The sequence below is a fragment of the Vigna angularis genome, chromosome 1 (genome assembly GCF_016808095.1).
Source record: "Vigna angularis cultivar LongXiaoDou No.4 chromosome 1, ASM1680809v1, whole genome shotgun sequence".
Taxonomy (NCBI): Eukaryota; Viridiplantae; Streptophyta; class Magnoliopsida; order Fabales; family Fabaceae; genus Vigna; species Vigna angularis.
The window spans coordinates 1264664-1280546 of NC_068970.1; the positions used below are offsets into that span (position 1 = coordinate 1264664).

The 15883-nt window shown below is 31.8% G+C and overlaps 2 protein-coding genes across 6 annotated transcripts; both read left to right on the forward strand.

Annotated features, from left to right (window-relative positions):
- The first annotated feature begins 1058 nt into the window (after positions 1–1058).
- LOC108345362 (glutathione S-transferase zeta class-like) lies at positions 1059–5949 on the forward strand. Of its 5 annotated transcripts, none has more exons than XM_017557282.2 (11): positions 1059–1220; positions 1326–1410; positions 1496–1540; positions 1651–1736; positions 1813–1884; positions 1967–2020; positions 2152–2236; positions 3418–3479; positions 4642–4701; positions 5041–5161; positions 5804–5949. In XM_017557282.2, the coding sequence occupies exons 1-10, from the start codon at positions 1143–1145 to the stop codon at positions 5137–5139; spliced, it is 726 nt and encodes a 241-aa protein (XP_017412771.1). In that variant the 5' UTR covers positions 1059–1142; the 3' UTR covers positions 5140–5161; positions 5804–5949. The 5 variants fall into 5 exon arrangements, with proteins under 5 accessions (XP_017412771.1, XP_017412009.1, XP_017413308.1 ...); XM_017556520.2 differs by lacking the exon at positions 5804–5949 and adding an exon at positions 5352–5538; XM_017557819.1 differs by lacking the exon at positions 5804–5949 and adding an exon at positions 5336–5538 and having other exon boundaries at positions 1062–1220; positions 1329–1410.
- A 3212-nt stretch (positions 5950–9161) lies between these two features.
- LOC108323891 (leucine-rich repeat receptor protein kinase HPCA1) lies at positions 9162–15883 on the forward strand. Its single transcript, XM_017556704.2, has 19 exons — positions 9162–9525; positions 9661–9778; positions 9860–9931; positions 10159–10233; positions 10327–10398; positions 10580–10741; positions 10846–10920; positions 11217–11288; positions 11371–11442; positions 11540–11608; positions 11737–11811; positions 11912–11983; positions 12144–12278; positions 12443–12930; positions 13021–13179; positions 13266–13402; positions 13709–13928; positions 14380–14615; positions 14835–15883. Exons 1-19 carry the CDS (start codon positions 9444–9446, stop codon positions 15312–15314), a joined length of 2871 nt encoding a protein of 956 aa, XP_017412193.1. The 5' UTR covers positions 9162–9443; the 3' UTR covers positions 15315–15883.

Here is a 15883-nt window from a genome sequence, read left to right on the forward strand (position 1 = left end):
GAAAGCATAAAAGATAACAATTTCAAATAATGTAGTTATAACATGTTTGATGATATAATAAATCATAATAAGAGATGTAGAGGATATGAAAATTCATGCCCGTTGTAAAATTAAAAGTTTAAAGCGTTTAAAGTACTTTTAAAATTTTTACAAAACACGCACTCCACTATATAACTCAGACTATATAATAACACTTTACTTACCCACTGTGTTTCTCATGAAATATTCATTTTATAAGTGCGACTCGTCTGACGACTTTACAAAACTTCCATGTAAGCACCACTATCTTAACTCTAGTTTGTCTTTCTTCAAAGTTCCCCACAATTGTCATAGGAAGCTCCAAGCTCACTTTGTCTTGTACAATTTGTTTGATTAGTCAGCGTCAAACAAAACCTTCGATCTGTCCGTAGTGTTAGAATTTTATGAATCAAAGGATGAGATGAAGACTCATGTCCGTGTTAGTAAAAGTTTTAATTGTCTAAGCTTTAGGGTTTGTTTAGCAAAACCTTTGATCTGATCATCCACAAATCAAATTCAAGTCTTTCATCTGTTATAAGATTAAACAGTACTATGATATATTTTAACATTCATTTAACATAAAATATAAATATTAAATGATTATAAAAATATAAATTTTTATATTTTTCAAAAAAAAAGAAAAAAAAGATAAAATTAAATAAATATAAAAAATATAAGTATGTCAAATAATTGTTTTTGTTCAAGATTAGTTATTAAAGTACATATAATATTTATCCAAATCATATCCACTACTTTATTGAAAAGCCGCTTTACAAATGTTACACGTTTGATATTTCTTTTTAATATTTTTTATTACATTAAATTTTTTATATTTATTTGACATTATTTTTAATTATTTTTTACTTTCTTTTTTAAAAAAAGTACGTTTATATTTTTATAACTATTTTATTTTTGTAATGAATGTAAAAGTATATTATTTTTTTTTCTATCTGCAACAAACATGAAAATGATAATTACAAGAAGAATTCTTATATAATCACAAAACGAACCTGTACGTGTCAGTGCTGATGTGAAGAAGCGCCACTCCTGATGTCAATACTTGCACGTGTGAGGTGGAAAACAATCAAGAGGCTTGACTAGGCACAGTATTGTATATAATTTCCATGCGCAAGTTGAGGCAAATATGTCAAACAGGGTTAGGAATTAGCCTGCGACTGAGCTTTGTAGGTGGTACTGACATGGTATGGTATGGTACTATGTTATGGCATTAAGCCATAACACCAACTTGCTTTGCTTTATTTCCTTACCCTTTTTTTTGTTTGTGTGCATGTTTCATGTTTGATGAGGAGGCCACTGAGAACAAGCTGAAGCTGTATTCACACTGGATAAGCTCCTGTTCCTTCCGAGTCCGATTTGCTCTCAACCTCAAAGGTTAACTCACTCATTACTACCCTCTTACTCTCTTACTTCCTTTCTTCCAAATGTCTCACCTTCCCATTTATTTTCTTCTGTTCAGGACTACCTTACGATTATCAAATAGTCACCACATTTTCTGAGCCCGGTTTGTTTATTTGTTTGTTTTCTGTTCTACCAAAATTGTGAGTTGAGTTATGCTGATCAATTCAGTTCCCTCTTTGTGACCTTCTTCTTTTGCCTTTGATCTGTGTTTAGAGTTTCTCAAGCTCAACCCTATTGGATTTGTCCCTGTGCTGGTGGATGGCGATTCAGTAATTGCTGACTCTTTTGCCATTATTATGGTAAGTGAGTGAGGGAGTGAGTGATTCCTCATTTCTTTTCCATTGTCTTATTTTCTTATTCGGTTTTCACATGCAGTACTTGGAGGATAAGTATCCTCACCCTCCTTTGCTTCCTCATGACATTCTCAAAAGAGCAATCAATTTCCAGGTACAATTATTACTTGATTTGTTTCAACTTTCAGTTCTCTATCAGATGCCATCTGTTGTAATAATTTCATTCCCGTTCACAGGCTGTCACCATTGTTTCCTCATCTATACAACCTTTTCAAAACTATACTGTTGTGGTACATTTTAAGTGCTTTTTTTTATTGAACAGTTCTATATGTTACATTATTGTTCATTTGTTTCTTTTCTTGAGGCAACTTTATCACGACGCAAGGGTGCATATAATGTATTATTTATTCTGGTCCTTTAGCATTTGCAGAAGTATATAGGGGAAAAAATCGGCCCTGATGAAAAACTTCCTTGGACCCAACGTGTAATAGGAAAAGGCTTTACGGGTGAGGTTTCTCTAACTTGTTCACCATCAGTTTAATTGGAGAAGGTTTTTTGTATCAGTTTCAGTAAGTTGCCTGCTTAAAACTTGAGGGAAAAGTTTTTCCCTGTGTTAGTTAATTCCAACATTTCTACTGTAAGACATTCTGTTCATATTCTTAAAGTTTGGATTTCTGAGTTCATTTATTCTGTCAAGTATTGTTCCAAGTTCATTAGTTAGTATATTAGTTACTTTTTGTTAATAACTGTTTGACAGTGTTACGTTAAAGTCTGGGTTATTCTGACCATTCATATTCCCATCTATGTAAGGAACCATTGCACCATTGCTTTCAATTATGAATGCAGAATTCATTTCTCAGTTTCTCTAGTCATACGAAATAAGTAGAGATCCTTTCACTGTGTTTTCAGATTATTCAATCCCTTCTATCTTCTCTCTGAGAACTGTCTAACATTTATGGCTTAGATAAGTTTTAAATCCCCAATATGTGACTAATTTTTTCATTTAAATTGGGTACCTAATAAATCAACCATTGTGGTTTAAGTCTTTTATATTATCTGCATCAGTTCTATTAGTTATAGTTAAACTTTTCCATTTGTCTCATTATCTTGAGTGGACAAGTCTCTTCCATTCCCTATATTTAGATGATATATCACCATATGATGCAAAAATGTCTATTGTTATGATAAAAAAAGATCAATCACATATTAGAGACTGAAAATAATTTAAGCCAACCTTTATTGACAAAAAACTATCTACAGTAACTAAGAAACTCAGATCAATATACAAGAATGAAATTTCATTTAGGAGGGTAAGAACAAATAAGATTGTTTTGTTTCTATTTTCCCATATGTATAACTCTGTTTACTTTACAAACTAGCTTGTTATCCAAGAATAATAGCTAAGGTTTTTGTTACGTAGCTTGTCTCTTTGTAGAGATAATATTGCAACTAGTTTGATTTGGGGTTCTTGTACATTTACATTTTTTTTAGGTGAAGGTGAGCGTTGGGGCTCCAAATTAGGTCTTTTAAACCTCTAGGGTCCTGCTGTGTGTGTATATATATGTATATATCACCCTTTGGCTAATATGAAGTTTAACACAAAAAACTGTGATTATTTTGCGCCATTTAACAGTGTTTTAAATAAGAGTTAATTAAATACTGAAATGCTATTGTACATGTGTTTCAGCACTTGAAAAACTGTTGAAAAACCATGCAGGAAGATATGCAACTGGAGATGAAATTTTCCTGGTATGTTAATGGAGTTTAATAGCATCACTTTGCTTCTTTTCCAAGGTCCGATAACCTAAATATCTTCTCTTGTAATACGACACATTACTTTGCCTGCCCATAACATTTATTCTTATGCTCTGCAGTACAATTTTAGTGCATTTCAACTAAAAAGTCAACACACATTTCTGAAAATGACAATGTTTCACCCTTAAAAACTCAATAACTCAGACAAAAAAATCCACTAATATTTTAATCTGATAATAAATCCAACATAATTTAAGCTTAACCAACAAAGGGTTTATAAAACAACTTAATACATAAGCCAATATATATATGTTATGTGTGTGTGTTAATGTTGATGCATAACTACCTTAACACTGCTTAGAGTTTCATCAATACCTACATCATTCCCTGCTCATCATATATCTAATACAATCACATCAGGGCACCCCACAAAACACAAAAACAATTCATAAAGCATAAATCATTCCACGAAATAGTTAAAGATAGCAATTTATACTAAGTTCTACTCATCCAAACAAGATCAAATACGACTTATCAGAAAGCTAAGAAACTCTTATGAAGACTTCAAGTTGTAAAAAAACATTTACTTAGCTTAAAAGTTCAAAAATTCCAACAACTTCAACTAAAACTGACAGCTTGGCGTTTACTCACTAAAAGACTCGTAAATACACCTAGAAGCTTTTAATTCCAAAATAACAAAAATATAAATTACAAACAATCTAAAGGTTAGTTGAGAAGAATCAAAGTTCTCAACTACACCACTAAGGAAGAATATGGAAATCAAAGGGATTATAGAGCAAAAATGATCTTACTCTATTTCCAACTACCCTATCTCACAACTATCCATAAATTAGATCCAATCTTGAAGATGAGAAATGAAGTCAGTTTTTTAGAGAAAATGAGAAGCTAGAGAGAATAAGAAAGGAGAAAGGAAAACAATCGGCATGTATTTTTTTTTTCTGTTTTTCCTAAAGAAACAAGAAAGAAGATGAAATAGAAAGAAAGATGAATTGAATGAAGCTGGGCCTGGCCAAAAGAGTTTTACAGAAAAGGGTTCGGCACAGCAAGAAGGGCTTGTTCTGTATCTTTGTCAGAGTATACTTTTCAGTTGCATGTTCTATTTATAATCTAACAGAGAAATGATTGTGGTTTGCAGGCAGATATGTTTTTAGCACCTCAGTTAGATGCAGCAATTAGGAGATTCAACGTTGACATGGTATTATTCTGTCCATGATTCACTGACTTCATTTTTTAATATTCACCCTTTAATGATAACAGCCCATAATTGGATGAGTGTAAAAAGTATTATACTGTTAGTCCATACTAATTAAATCCTTATTTAGAAAGTTATATCTATGAATTTTAATCAATTGATAGTGTAACATTTTTTAAACTTACGACTTTATCAAGACGAAGCTCATTGTGTTAAAATATTTTCATATTTCATAGCTTTCGATGCATACATATGGTTATTTCATGATGCCAAATCTTAGTTCATATAATCATATCTGTTGTCCAAATTCATAGTTCTTTATTCCTTTTCTTGTTCAAACAGAAGGAATTCCCTACTCTATCAAGATTACATGAGGCATATAATGAAATCCCAGCATTTCGAGAGGCTTTGCCAGAGAACCAACCAGATGCAGTTCATTAGTTGAACCAATAATTTGGGAATGGTAACTGATCTATACATTATAGCACCATGAAAATTTTTATAGCCATTTTTGGTTTAGTTCTGTTAACTTGCTGAAGATAACAAGTCATATTCTACATTATATTATACAAATTATATCTGGGTTTAATGACTTTAAACTCCAATCATTGATCAAAGAAATGTGACCTGATATTAGGTTGGAAATATTGCAGAAGCAGCCACTGATTCAGCGGTATTATTAGTACTCTTGCAATAGAGTTGTTAGATACAATAGGAGGAACAGTTGATGAAAGTGATTTAGTTTGTATGGTTAAAAATCCTTGTGATTATCTTTCATCTCATATTGCTGCTAGCATACTGAGATTACATAATTCTTAAACGATCTACATGTTCCTATTATTCCTCTGCTTTGTTTCTTTGATGCTTTTGTTGACTTAACTGCATTTTGGACCTTCTATTATGGTCTATGCTTGATTTGGATTTCTCAATAAATTTTTTCCTCGGATTTTAGATGTTCTAAATGAATTTCAAGAGATAGAAAATGATTTAAAAAGTTAAGAAATTGAAAATCTGTTTTAAACATTTTTCGAAGTCGTGATTTTAATTTTTGAAGATGGAAAATTTTCGGATTATTTACTTGATTAATATAAAAGTTTTGTTGTAGGTTTTGGATAGAAGATTTCAAGAAGCTTCAACGAGATTAGTTCATGAAGGCTTTTTGGGAAAAAAAAATGAAAATATGTAAATTTAGATTAAGATAATGGAAAAATTTGATTGTAAAAATTTTAAAACTTTTGAAGGACTCTTTCATTAAAGTTAAAAATTTGAGAGCCAAATTCTGAGTACAGAAATTTCTCAAAAGTTTATTTGGCATGTTAATGAAAACTAATTAAACATTTTTTTTCTAGGATTTACGATTAAAAAATCTACATGGGTTTGCTTTTTGGTATGTGTTTATTTTCCAATAACAAATTAGTCATGTTTCTGGACTATGCATTCAAAGTAAAAAACATAACAGAAGAGTTGAAAGTGAAACATAAAAATATATACGAAAGATAGTGATATTAAGAATAAATGGATATTTTTTTGTCCACAAGAGAAAGATAAGTTTACCTTGACAAAGGAAAAACTATTAAAAAGGAAGAAACAACAGTCAAATATATTGTTTAAAAAGAAAAAAAAAAGAATCTTCACAATAAACACTATAAAAAGAATAAAAAGGAATGTTTAATTATTTATTTGGTTCCTAATTTCGTTCAAAAGTAACAAGTTAGTTTTTTAATTTTTTTTTTTTTTTAATTTTTTTTAGTTTTAATTTGATTTAATTTGTGAAAAATGATGTATTTGATTTTTATCTGTGAAAAATTAATGTAATTTAGTTCTTTTCTTTAAATTTTTTGAAATGGATTAATAATGATTTTTCAACAATATTGAAAAATTAATATAATTTAGTTTTTCTTAATTTTTTGAAATAGATTAATGATTTTTCAAAGACAAATGGTTAATATAACCTAAAAATAACATAAAACGTTAGAAATATGCCATCTTTACAGAAAATTTATAAATGATAGTCTAATATTTTAACAAAAAAATAAGTTGAATTATAGTATTTCTAAAATTAAATTTCTGGTTAAAAAATAATTATATTAATTTAAAAAATCATAATTTAAAAAAAGTAGCCCATTACCACGTGTTTGTTTCTGTTATAAATTCGTTAAAAGATGATGTATTTACTGAATCTTAATTGTAAGAAATAAAAATACTAATGTTACTGATTATATTTTCGTGATGAAGATCAAAAAATAAATGAAAGAAATATTTTTAAGTCATCATCTTTTCACCAAGTAATATATTGATAATGTTTCCGTAAAAATACTTTATTACTATTGCTATTATTATTATAAAAAAAAAAGAGTGTGCAATAATTTTTAATCATACAATAATTTTATGCAATTATCGTATCACTAATTGATTTTATAATCTTATAACTAATATATAATTATATTATTCAAATTTAAATTTCTTACGTCTACTCTAAGAAAGTATTCTGATGTACTAGAAAATTCCGAGTATTTGGTAAAGGTTAATGAGTTGAAAAAGTCTAGATAAGCTTTTTTGTGGTTGATTTTGATTTTAAGGAGACTTGTTCAATCATCTGCTAAATCATCAATAAAAATTGTGTGCATTTTCATAAATAAATTATTAATTGTTTTGTTTTAAGAAATATCTGATATTTTTTTACTACCTCACAAGTGTCCTTAATATAGGAAAGTTTAAATATAAATATTAAATAATTTTGTAAATGAATATGGCATCGAATATAATCGCTCTATTTTTAAAATAAAAAAAAACAATAACTGTTTTATGTATATTTAATATCACAAATTTTATTAAATTAATTTTAAGTAAATGTTGGAACCACTATATATATATATATAATCTAGTTTGTACATATTAAATTTTTTATAATAATAATAGCATTTCTTGATATCGCATGCTGTAATTACTTTAATTATAATTCAATCGTATGGTCTTGTCTATGAAATGAGTAAATGCTTATTTTAGGTCTTAGATTTCTTTTTCCCCTGATATTGGAAATCATTACTTTATCTCTGTTCTTACATCGTATTAAGTTAACATGTTTTTTTAGTAAACTAAAGGTTAAAAAATCATTCAATCTAAATTGTTATGTAAGATACATAAAATAAATATTATTTCTCGAAAAATTAATCTTAGAAATTAAAAATATCTATTTAAATTTCTGGATTGAATATTAATTTTAAGTGAAAATTAAAATTAATTTATTTTTGAAATTTAGATTAATTTAGTTTTCAATCTTTATAACTTTATAATTTTGAAATTTTGTTAAATTTTTTTTATATTTGATATTTTATTTTAATGTTATTTTATGAAAATTATAAAAATGTTTGAAATTATTAAATAAAATTAATAAAATTTAGTTAAAAGAATTAAGAGATTAAAATCATATTTAGTTATTAAATTTAAAGATCTGTTATTGGGAATTAAGAGATTAAGAGATGAAAATTAAAATTAATTTATTTTTGAAACTTTGAATTAATTTAATTTTTTATCTTTATAACTTTATAACTTTTAATCAGTTAAGTTTAATTGATGTTTTATATTTTTATTTCAATGTTATCTTATAAATATTATAAACATGTTTGCAATATTAAATAAAATTTAATTAAAAGAATTAAATTTATTTATTTTTAAAAATAAAAAACTAAAATGATAAAAATTAAGATTTTTTTTTTAAAATTTTCAATTTTAAAATAAGAGATTAAAATCATATTCTACCCAAAATTTGGTGAGAATGAGTGACTCTTGGCTTCTTCCACAACGGCTGGTAAAGTTTGTAAGCATGCGAAGACCAAAACCAACGTAGTCCTCCAAAACTTGATGGATTGGATTGTAGCTGAAACATTCAATTCGACCCCTTTTCTCAATCAGGAATACAGCTTACATTACACAGGATCTTATATCTAAAGTATTGAAATGAAATAGTTGGAGAAGTGGTCTATAGAAGAGTTTGATTGAACAGATTTTAAAAATCAAGTTTAATGCATAAGTGGGTAAGTGGGGATATAATATAAGTTGAAGGAATTGAATGGTGTAATAAATGTTGAGAACCACTAAGCAAAGCGAAACAAGAGAGATTTGAATAGGTCAACTTGTTTCCAGTGAAGTTGACGAGACACTACTTCAATGCAGTCTTCCCTACGCTGACAGTGATGCCACAACACAACCCTCTTCTAGATAACAATACATTAATCTTCTTTTTCTTCTAACTCCTACTCATCAACCTTCAAACATTACTTTTGTTCCTATCTGTGGAATATCTCCCACTCTTACTAAGTCTACAAACTAATGTGCTTCTGTTCTATCCATCTACGTGTTAGATTACTGTCTCTTTCAATATATGGTTTTTCATAAATCAAAAATCCATTTTTTGTTGAGAAAAAGTTGTTGCGTAATTAAGATAGTGAACAGCAAGATCATAGTAAGCAAGTGTCAAGATATTTTTTTAAGGAGGTTACCAAAAAGGGACTAAAAAGGAATGAATATGCATATATGAGGACTATGTGTGACAGAAATTGAAAAGGAGGAACTTTGAAGCCTTTGCTCCAGGACAACCTTTATTGACTTCTATTTTAGTTTGTTGTTGACTTTGGGTTGTGTAATTAATTTATAGTGAATAAATTTGGATGGAAGGTGAATGAGAAAGGATTTTAGTAATCACATAGTTATCAGTGGGGAGGTTTTGAGATCCATTGAAGTTGAAAATGTGGGAAAGAATATCAGTAGTTCTGCTGCTTGTTTTGAATTATGTGTTGGTTGCAAAAGGAGAAACAGATGATGTGGATTGTAAGTTCAGTTTTCTAGTTATATACTGTGTTTTTTATCATCTTCTGCGCATCTTCAGAGCAACCAGAAGGTGGACAACTATATACAGAAGATGTCATTTACTGAATTGTATTCTTTGGTGTAACTTTTATGCAGTTTCCACACTTAAGTCTCTTACGAGTACCTGGACGAACACCCCTCCAGAGTGGGAGGGTACAGATCCTTGTGAACATTGGGAAGGAATCAAGTGCAAGAATACACGTGTTACATCAATGTAGCTTCTGTTACTGAATATGTTTACTTGTTTTTCCCTTATCCTAAGTGTGTTTTTGAGTGATTGATTCATTTATTTCAGAACACTGGCAAGTACTAGTTTGGGTGGTCAGCTTTCTGGAGATATTGGATCACTGTCTGAATTGGAGATTTTGTAAGTATTTTATTCAGTATATTCTTTTACTATATCTACCAAAGGCAATGATCAAGTCATAAATCGAGGTCATATACCTCAAGTGAGGGCAATCTGTCACTTGGATATGCATCTCAGAAAGTATTGGTGCTAATTAAACTATTAGCTCGCGTTTTTATGATTTGATCTATTTTTGGGTTCTTGATTCTTCTTTTCTGGTTAAACTAACTAGTGTTTTTTCTCTACAGGGATCTATCTTACAACAAGGACTTGACTGGACCACTTCCACAATCCATCGGGGATTTGAGGAAGCTGTCAACCTTGTAATGCAGAATTGATTGCTAAAGTAGTAACTCGTCTTAAGTGGTTTTGATAAAAACAATTCTAACAACATTTTCTTACTCATTTGTCAACAGAATTCTTGTTAGCTGCAGCTTCAGTGGTCCTATTCCAGACAGCATAGGAAATATGCAGGAGCTCCTGTTCTTGTAATGCTTTTTAACTCATTAATCGGTCTAAAACTCACTGAATGTTGGTTTCATTGTTCATGTTCGTTTGTATTTTCTACAAGAGGCTTCTGACATATGACTAGTGTGTTTTTATTTTTATTTTTGGCATTATAACAGAAGATCTTGGATCCTATTCTAAATCATATACTTGGAATTGCAGGTCTTTAAATTCCAATGGCTTTAGTGGAGTAATTCCGGCTTCTATTGGTAATCTATCAAAGCTTTATTGGTTAGATTTAGCAGACAATCAACTTGAAGGGAGCATCCCGGTATCTGGTGATGACACATTTGGTCTTGATAATTTACATCATGCCAAACATTTGTATGTCAAATCTCTTCTTCTGTAGTAATTGGCTTGCCAATTTTTTCTAAACACCTTTTTCGTTGTACGTACTAAAAACATCAACACATGTCCATTTTATACAGTCATCTTGGGAAGAATAATCTCTCAGGCACCATCCCTCCTCGACTGTTTAGCCCAGAAATGGCTCTCATTCATTTGTAAGAACTGTTCTTACATTTTTTTTTTCACGTAGACTGCATTCATATAATTGAGCACGTGTAACATTACGTACCCTGCATTGAACTGCTTACAAAAACAGGTACAAACGTCTCCAATTATGAAGTGAACTAGTTGCTACAAACTCTTGAATTAACACATTCGTTTCTGTTTTTCTGTCGGGGCATTTTTACTATTCGATTCCTTGCAATGCTGAAGTATCTAGATTTATTTTGTAGACAAAAACATCTTCATTGTTTCTCACATACACGTTGATCCTGAAAATCTTCTTGGGCAGGCTTTTGGAAAGCAATAAACTCGTAGGGAAAATTCCATATACACTAGGACTGGTTAAGAGTCTGGAGGTGGTGTAAGTGTCTACATTATTCCTCAAACAAGTTCATGAATTTTTTTCTGCTCTTGGCATTAATACACTGTTCTTGTGTGAATAGGCGCTTAGATGGTAATTCATTGGAAGGACCTGTACCTTCAAACATCAACAATCTTACGAATGCTCGAGATCTGTAAGCAAACATGAAGAACATGTGAACATTTCCTTTCCCTGCACGCACACTTTTACTTCAAAAGTGAACTTTTTTGGCTTTAAATTATGCATTTCAGGTACTTGTCCAACAATAAACTGTCAGGCTCCCCGCCAGACCTTACTGGAATGAATGCCCTCAGCTACCTGTAATTTTCAAAGCATTTAGTTATGATAGTTATATTGTAGTTGTTACTATCATTCCGTATCCTATGTTTATTCAAAGTTATCTCTACCTTGTAATGGTGAGTGAGTACCTCTTTAATCTATTTTGAAGGGACATGAGCAACAATAGTTTTACACCATTGGATTTTCCAGAATGGTTCTCTACTCTCAAGTCCTTAACGACATTGTACGTTTTTCATTGTGCACTTCTTTGACCTTTCACCGCCCTCTCTGTACTTTCGTGAGTGAAATCCGGTTACACAGTTAGATCTTGTTTTTCATGGCAGAATGATGGAGCGAACACAACTTCAAGGACAGGTTCCCTCTTCTTTGTTTGAACTTGTCAATTTACAGACTGTGTAAGTACACCTGTCTTGAGCCTCTCGACTAGGGAAAGTTTCTATAAATGGGTAACAAGAACTGAGAATTCATGCCAAACAATAGCCTTTAGAAGTAGCTAAACATAATCTTCCTTGAAATAGTAATATATATTTATTATGTACTAACATCTGACCACAGGGTCCTAAAAGACAACAAAATAAATGGAACCTTGGATGTCGTCTCCTCCTACAGCAGCCGGCTGCGACTTATTGATTTGGAGACTAATTCAATTGACAGCATTAAGCAAACTGAAGTTTCAAAAGTCATTATAATGTAAGCCTAAAGTTATAATCATTGCTGCCATTTTTTGTGTATGTCACTGCATAGAATCAGTAATTTGAATAGTTTTATAAGGTGTTCCATTTTTCTGATAGGAGTTTGAGATTTGCGCCTTTGGTTTCACTTGGCCTCATTTTCACTGCATTTTTTTCCTGCAGACTCAAAGATAACCCAGTTTGCCAAGAAACTAATGAACGAGGGGCATATTGCTCCTCTTCTCAATCCAATTTCTCGTATTCAACACCACCAAATAACTGTGAACCTGGTGCCTGCAGTTCAGATCAGATTTCGAGTCCCAGCTGTAAATGCGCATATCCATATACAGGAACCTTAGCTTTCAGGTCACCTTCCTTTACGGACTTGGATAACACAACACACTACTCAATGCTTGAGGATTCTCTGATGCGGTCTTTTAAGTCTCACTTTGTACCTGTGGATTCGGTTTTGTTGAGCCTTCCAAGAAGGGATTCAACTGGGTATCTCAAATTGAGCTTACAAGTCTTCCCATCCGGACTAGATCATTTCAATCGAACAGGGACTTTAACAATTGGTTTTATGCTAAGCAACCAGACTTTTAAGCCTCCACAACCGGATTTTGGACCATATTTTTTTCTTGCAGATGGATATGAACACTTTGGGAACTATGGTAAAAACAATTTCCCACACAGTTGGAATAAAATTATATTAATTGCTCCGTTTTAAGATAATCTTTTTCTCAACCTTTCTTGTTGTGTAGAAGGATTGAGTGAATCGGGTAAACATTCAAACATTGGAATCATAATTGGGGCAGCAGTCGGTGGTTTGGTCTTGCTAGTGTTATTACTCTTAGCTGGTCTTTATGCTTTCCGCCAGAAGAAAAGGGCCGAAAAAGCGATTGGACAAAGCAATCCTTTTAGTAATATAGCTCTATACTTATCTCCTGCATTCTAATCATTCACATGGAAATGATTTAATTAACATGCTGAAATTTCACGAATGCAGGACGCTGGGATACGGTTGATAGCAAGAGTGATGTCCCTCAGTTGAAAGAAGCAAGAATGTTTACTTTTGAAGACCTTAAAAAATACACCAAAAATTTTTCTCAAGTCAATGACATTGGATCTGGGGGTTTTGGGAAGGTACTGAATGTACTATTGTGATTGCAGCTTAAATGTACTGTTGTGATTTTAGCTCCATGTGCTTGCCATGCATCTCGAAAAAATCATTATATTGGAAAAAGTATAGTGGAAATTTTATCTAAAATAAACAAGTATGATGACACAGTTAAGCATTGCGTAATAGATAGCTTTCTCCTACTATATCTTAGGGTAGTGATTTAGAAAGTGAGATCAGGTGAAGATGGTAGTATAATTAACTGTGACATAAGTTCATCTGTGTTTATCATACATAAACCAACTTTGTAATGTGTAAAAGTCCACACACAGGTTTATAAGGGAACCCTTCCCAATGGACAAAGGGTAGCAATAAAAAGAGCTCAAAAAGAATCTATGCAGGGAAAGCTCGAGTTTAAAGCGGAGATTGAACTTCTATCAAGGGTTCACCACAAGAATCTTGTCAGCCTTTTGGGCTTCTGCTTTGACCAAGGAGAGCAAATGCTGGTTTATGAGTATCTTCAAAATGGAAGTTTAAAGGACGCTCTCACAGGTATACTTATCCTCCTGCTTACCAAACATGTTAGTCGTTTTAATATTTTTCCTGTAATACTAATGAGCTTTACATGTAATACTTTGTATCATTATATATATGGCAAGAGTTTACCTTTAGTATATAGCATATGTAGCATATATGGTCAATCGTCACAAGAGGTGTCTGCCCATGAGTGAGAGAGATACAAAAATCTGACATTGGTGATGCCACTGATAATAAAGTTTAATATTATAAAGAAATGGATGATAGTCATGTACTATAATGCTGCCTGTAGAACATGTATTCTTGATTCTCAATTTATTTCCTTTTTTACATTACTCGTTGTTATTGAACTTGCATATTCCTCTCTCTCGCTCTGACATCTTTGATATGATACCTGCTGGAACGGATTGCGACTGGTGAGATGTGTTAGATTTGTAACTCAATTATCTCGTAACTGATTATGCAGGGAAGTCAGGAATTAAGTTAGATTGGATTAGAAGGCTAAAACTTGCTCTTGGTATTGCCAGGGGTCTGGCTTATCTTCATGAACTTGTTAATCCTCCCATCATACATAGGGACATAAAATCAAACAATATTTTGCTGGATAACCGCTTAAATGCCAAAGTTTCTGATTTTGGTCTCTCCAAGTCTATGGTAGATGCAGAAAAGGATCATGTTACCACCCAAGTTAAAGGAACACTGGTTAGTATAGTATCTTCCCAACCTTACAGCACAAAAGAAATGAAAACATCTTTTTTGGCATTGTTTTCTTACTGATTAACAGTGTCGATAACGCAACTCACATGAAAACAAAGGAAAACACATCCAATAGCAAGAATTATATATAAGGTATCCCAGAAAATGTATAAAACTCAGAATGCTAATAATGCTGAGAATGAATAACTTTTGTTTGTGATGTAGGGTTACTTGGATCCAGAGTATTATATGTCTCAACAATTGACTGAGAAGAGTGACGTGTATAGCTTTGGAGTGCTAATGTTGGAGCTGATATCTGCAAGAAAGCCATTGGAGCGAGGGAAGTATATTGTGAAAGAGGTTAAGAATGCACTGGATAAGACAAAAGGCTTATACGGTCTTCAAGAATTTATTGATCCAGCCATGGGATTGTCGTCCACAACACTGATCGGTTTTGACAAGTTTGTGAATTTGACCTTGAAATGTGTTGAAGAGTCAGGTGAAGCAAGGCCTAAAATGAGTGATGTGGTAAGAGAAATTGAGAACATATTGAAGTTAACTGGTGCAAACCCTACTGAGGAATCACCCTCCATCTCTTCTAGCTATGAAGAGGTGAGCAGAGGGAGTTCCAGCCATCCTTATAATAGCAACGACACCTTTGATTTGAGTGGAGAGTCTCCATATCCAAAAGTTGACGCTAGCTAAGTAGTAGTCAATATTTAAGTACCTCAAGTCCAAGCCAAACTTGTTTATATATCAAGTATATTAGTTTGCTAAATGTTGATCCAGTGTGTGCATAGCTGCATGTTAGCTTGAGAATGGACAAGTTAAGTCGGCTGTGGGTCTGCTGATGATATTGCCTGCTTCTTTTGTGAGGAATCTTCATTTTGAGCTGCATTATTTTCCTTGCTATATTTCTTCTCCAAAGACTAAGAAAAGAAATGAAAAAGTTGCAGAAGCGCAAAGAAGTGAACCAATGCTTATGCAATTTACAGACAATGATAAAGAGGTGAACCAAGGAAGAAATATAATTCTGTGTTTTTAGTTATCCTATGGAATTTCGCTCATTGTGAAGCACTGGTGTGGTCTGGACGTTTTGCACAAAATGATCAAAGTAAAAAATAAAAACCAGTGAATTATATTTTATTAGTGTGGTTTAATGTTTTTGTTGTTGTTTTATGACACTTGTTTGCACTGATGTTCAGCGGGTTTTATTTTTTGTATTTGTTTTCATTATTACTTGATAACAAATATCTTTCTTGTCGTTTCTTTTA

Bases quoted from the DNA above. Each gene is read 5' to 3' on its own strand.
- LOC108323891 (XM_017556704.2), top strand. From the start codon at position 9,444: ATGTGGGAAAGAATATCAGTAGTTCTGCTGCTTGTTTTGAATTATGTG. The intron at 9,779-9,859 runs GTAGCTTCTGTT...CATTTATTTCAG, and splicing joins AATACACGTGTTACATCAAT to AACACTGGCAAGTACTAGTT. The intron at 11,984-12,143 runs GTAAGTACACCT...ATCTGACCACAG, and splicing joins CTTGTCAATTTACAGACTGT to GGTCCTAAAAGACAACAAAA.
- LOC108345362 (XM_017557282.2), top strand. From the start codon at position 1,143: ATGCGCAAGTTGAGGCAAATATGTCAAACAGGGTTAGGAATTAGCCTG. The intron at 1,411-1,495 runs GTTAACTCACTC...TCTTCTGTTCAG, and splicing joins ATTTGCTCTCAACCTCAAAG to GACTACCTTACGATTATCAA. The intron at 4,702-5,040 runs GTATTATTCTGT...TTGTTCAAACAG, and splicing joins GGAGATTCAACGTTGACATG to AAGGAATTCCCTACTCTATC.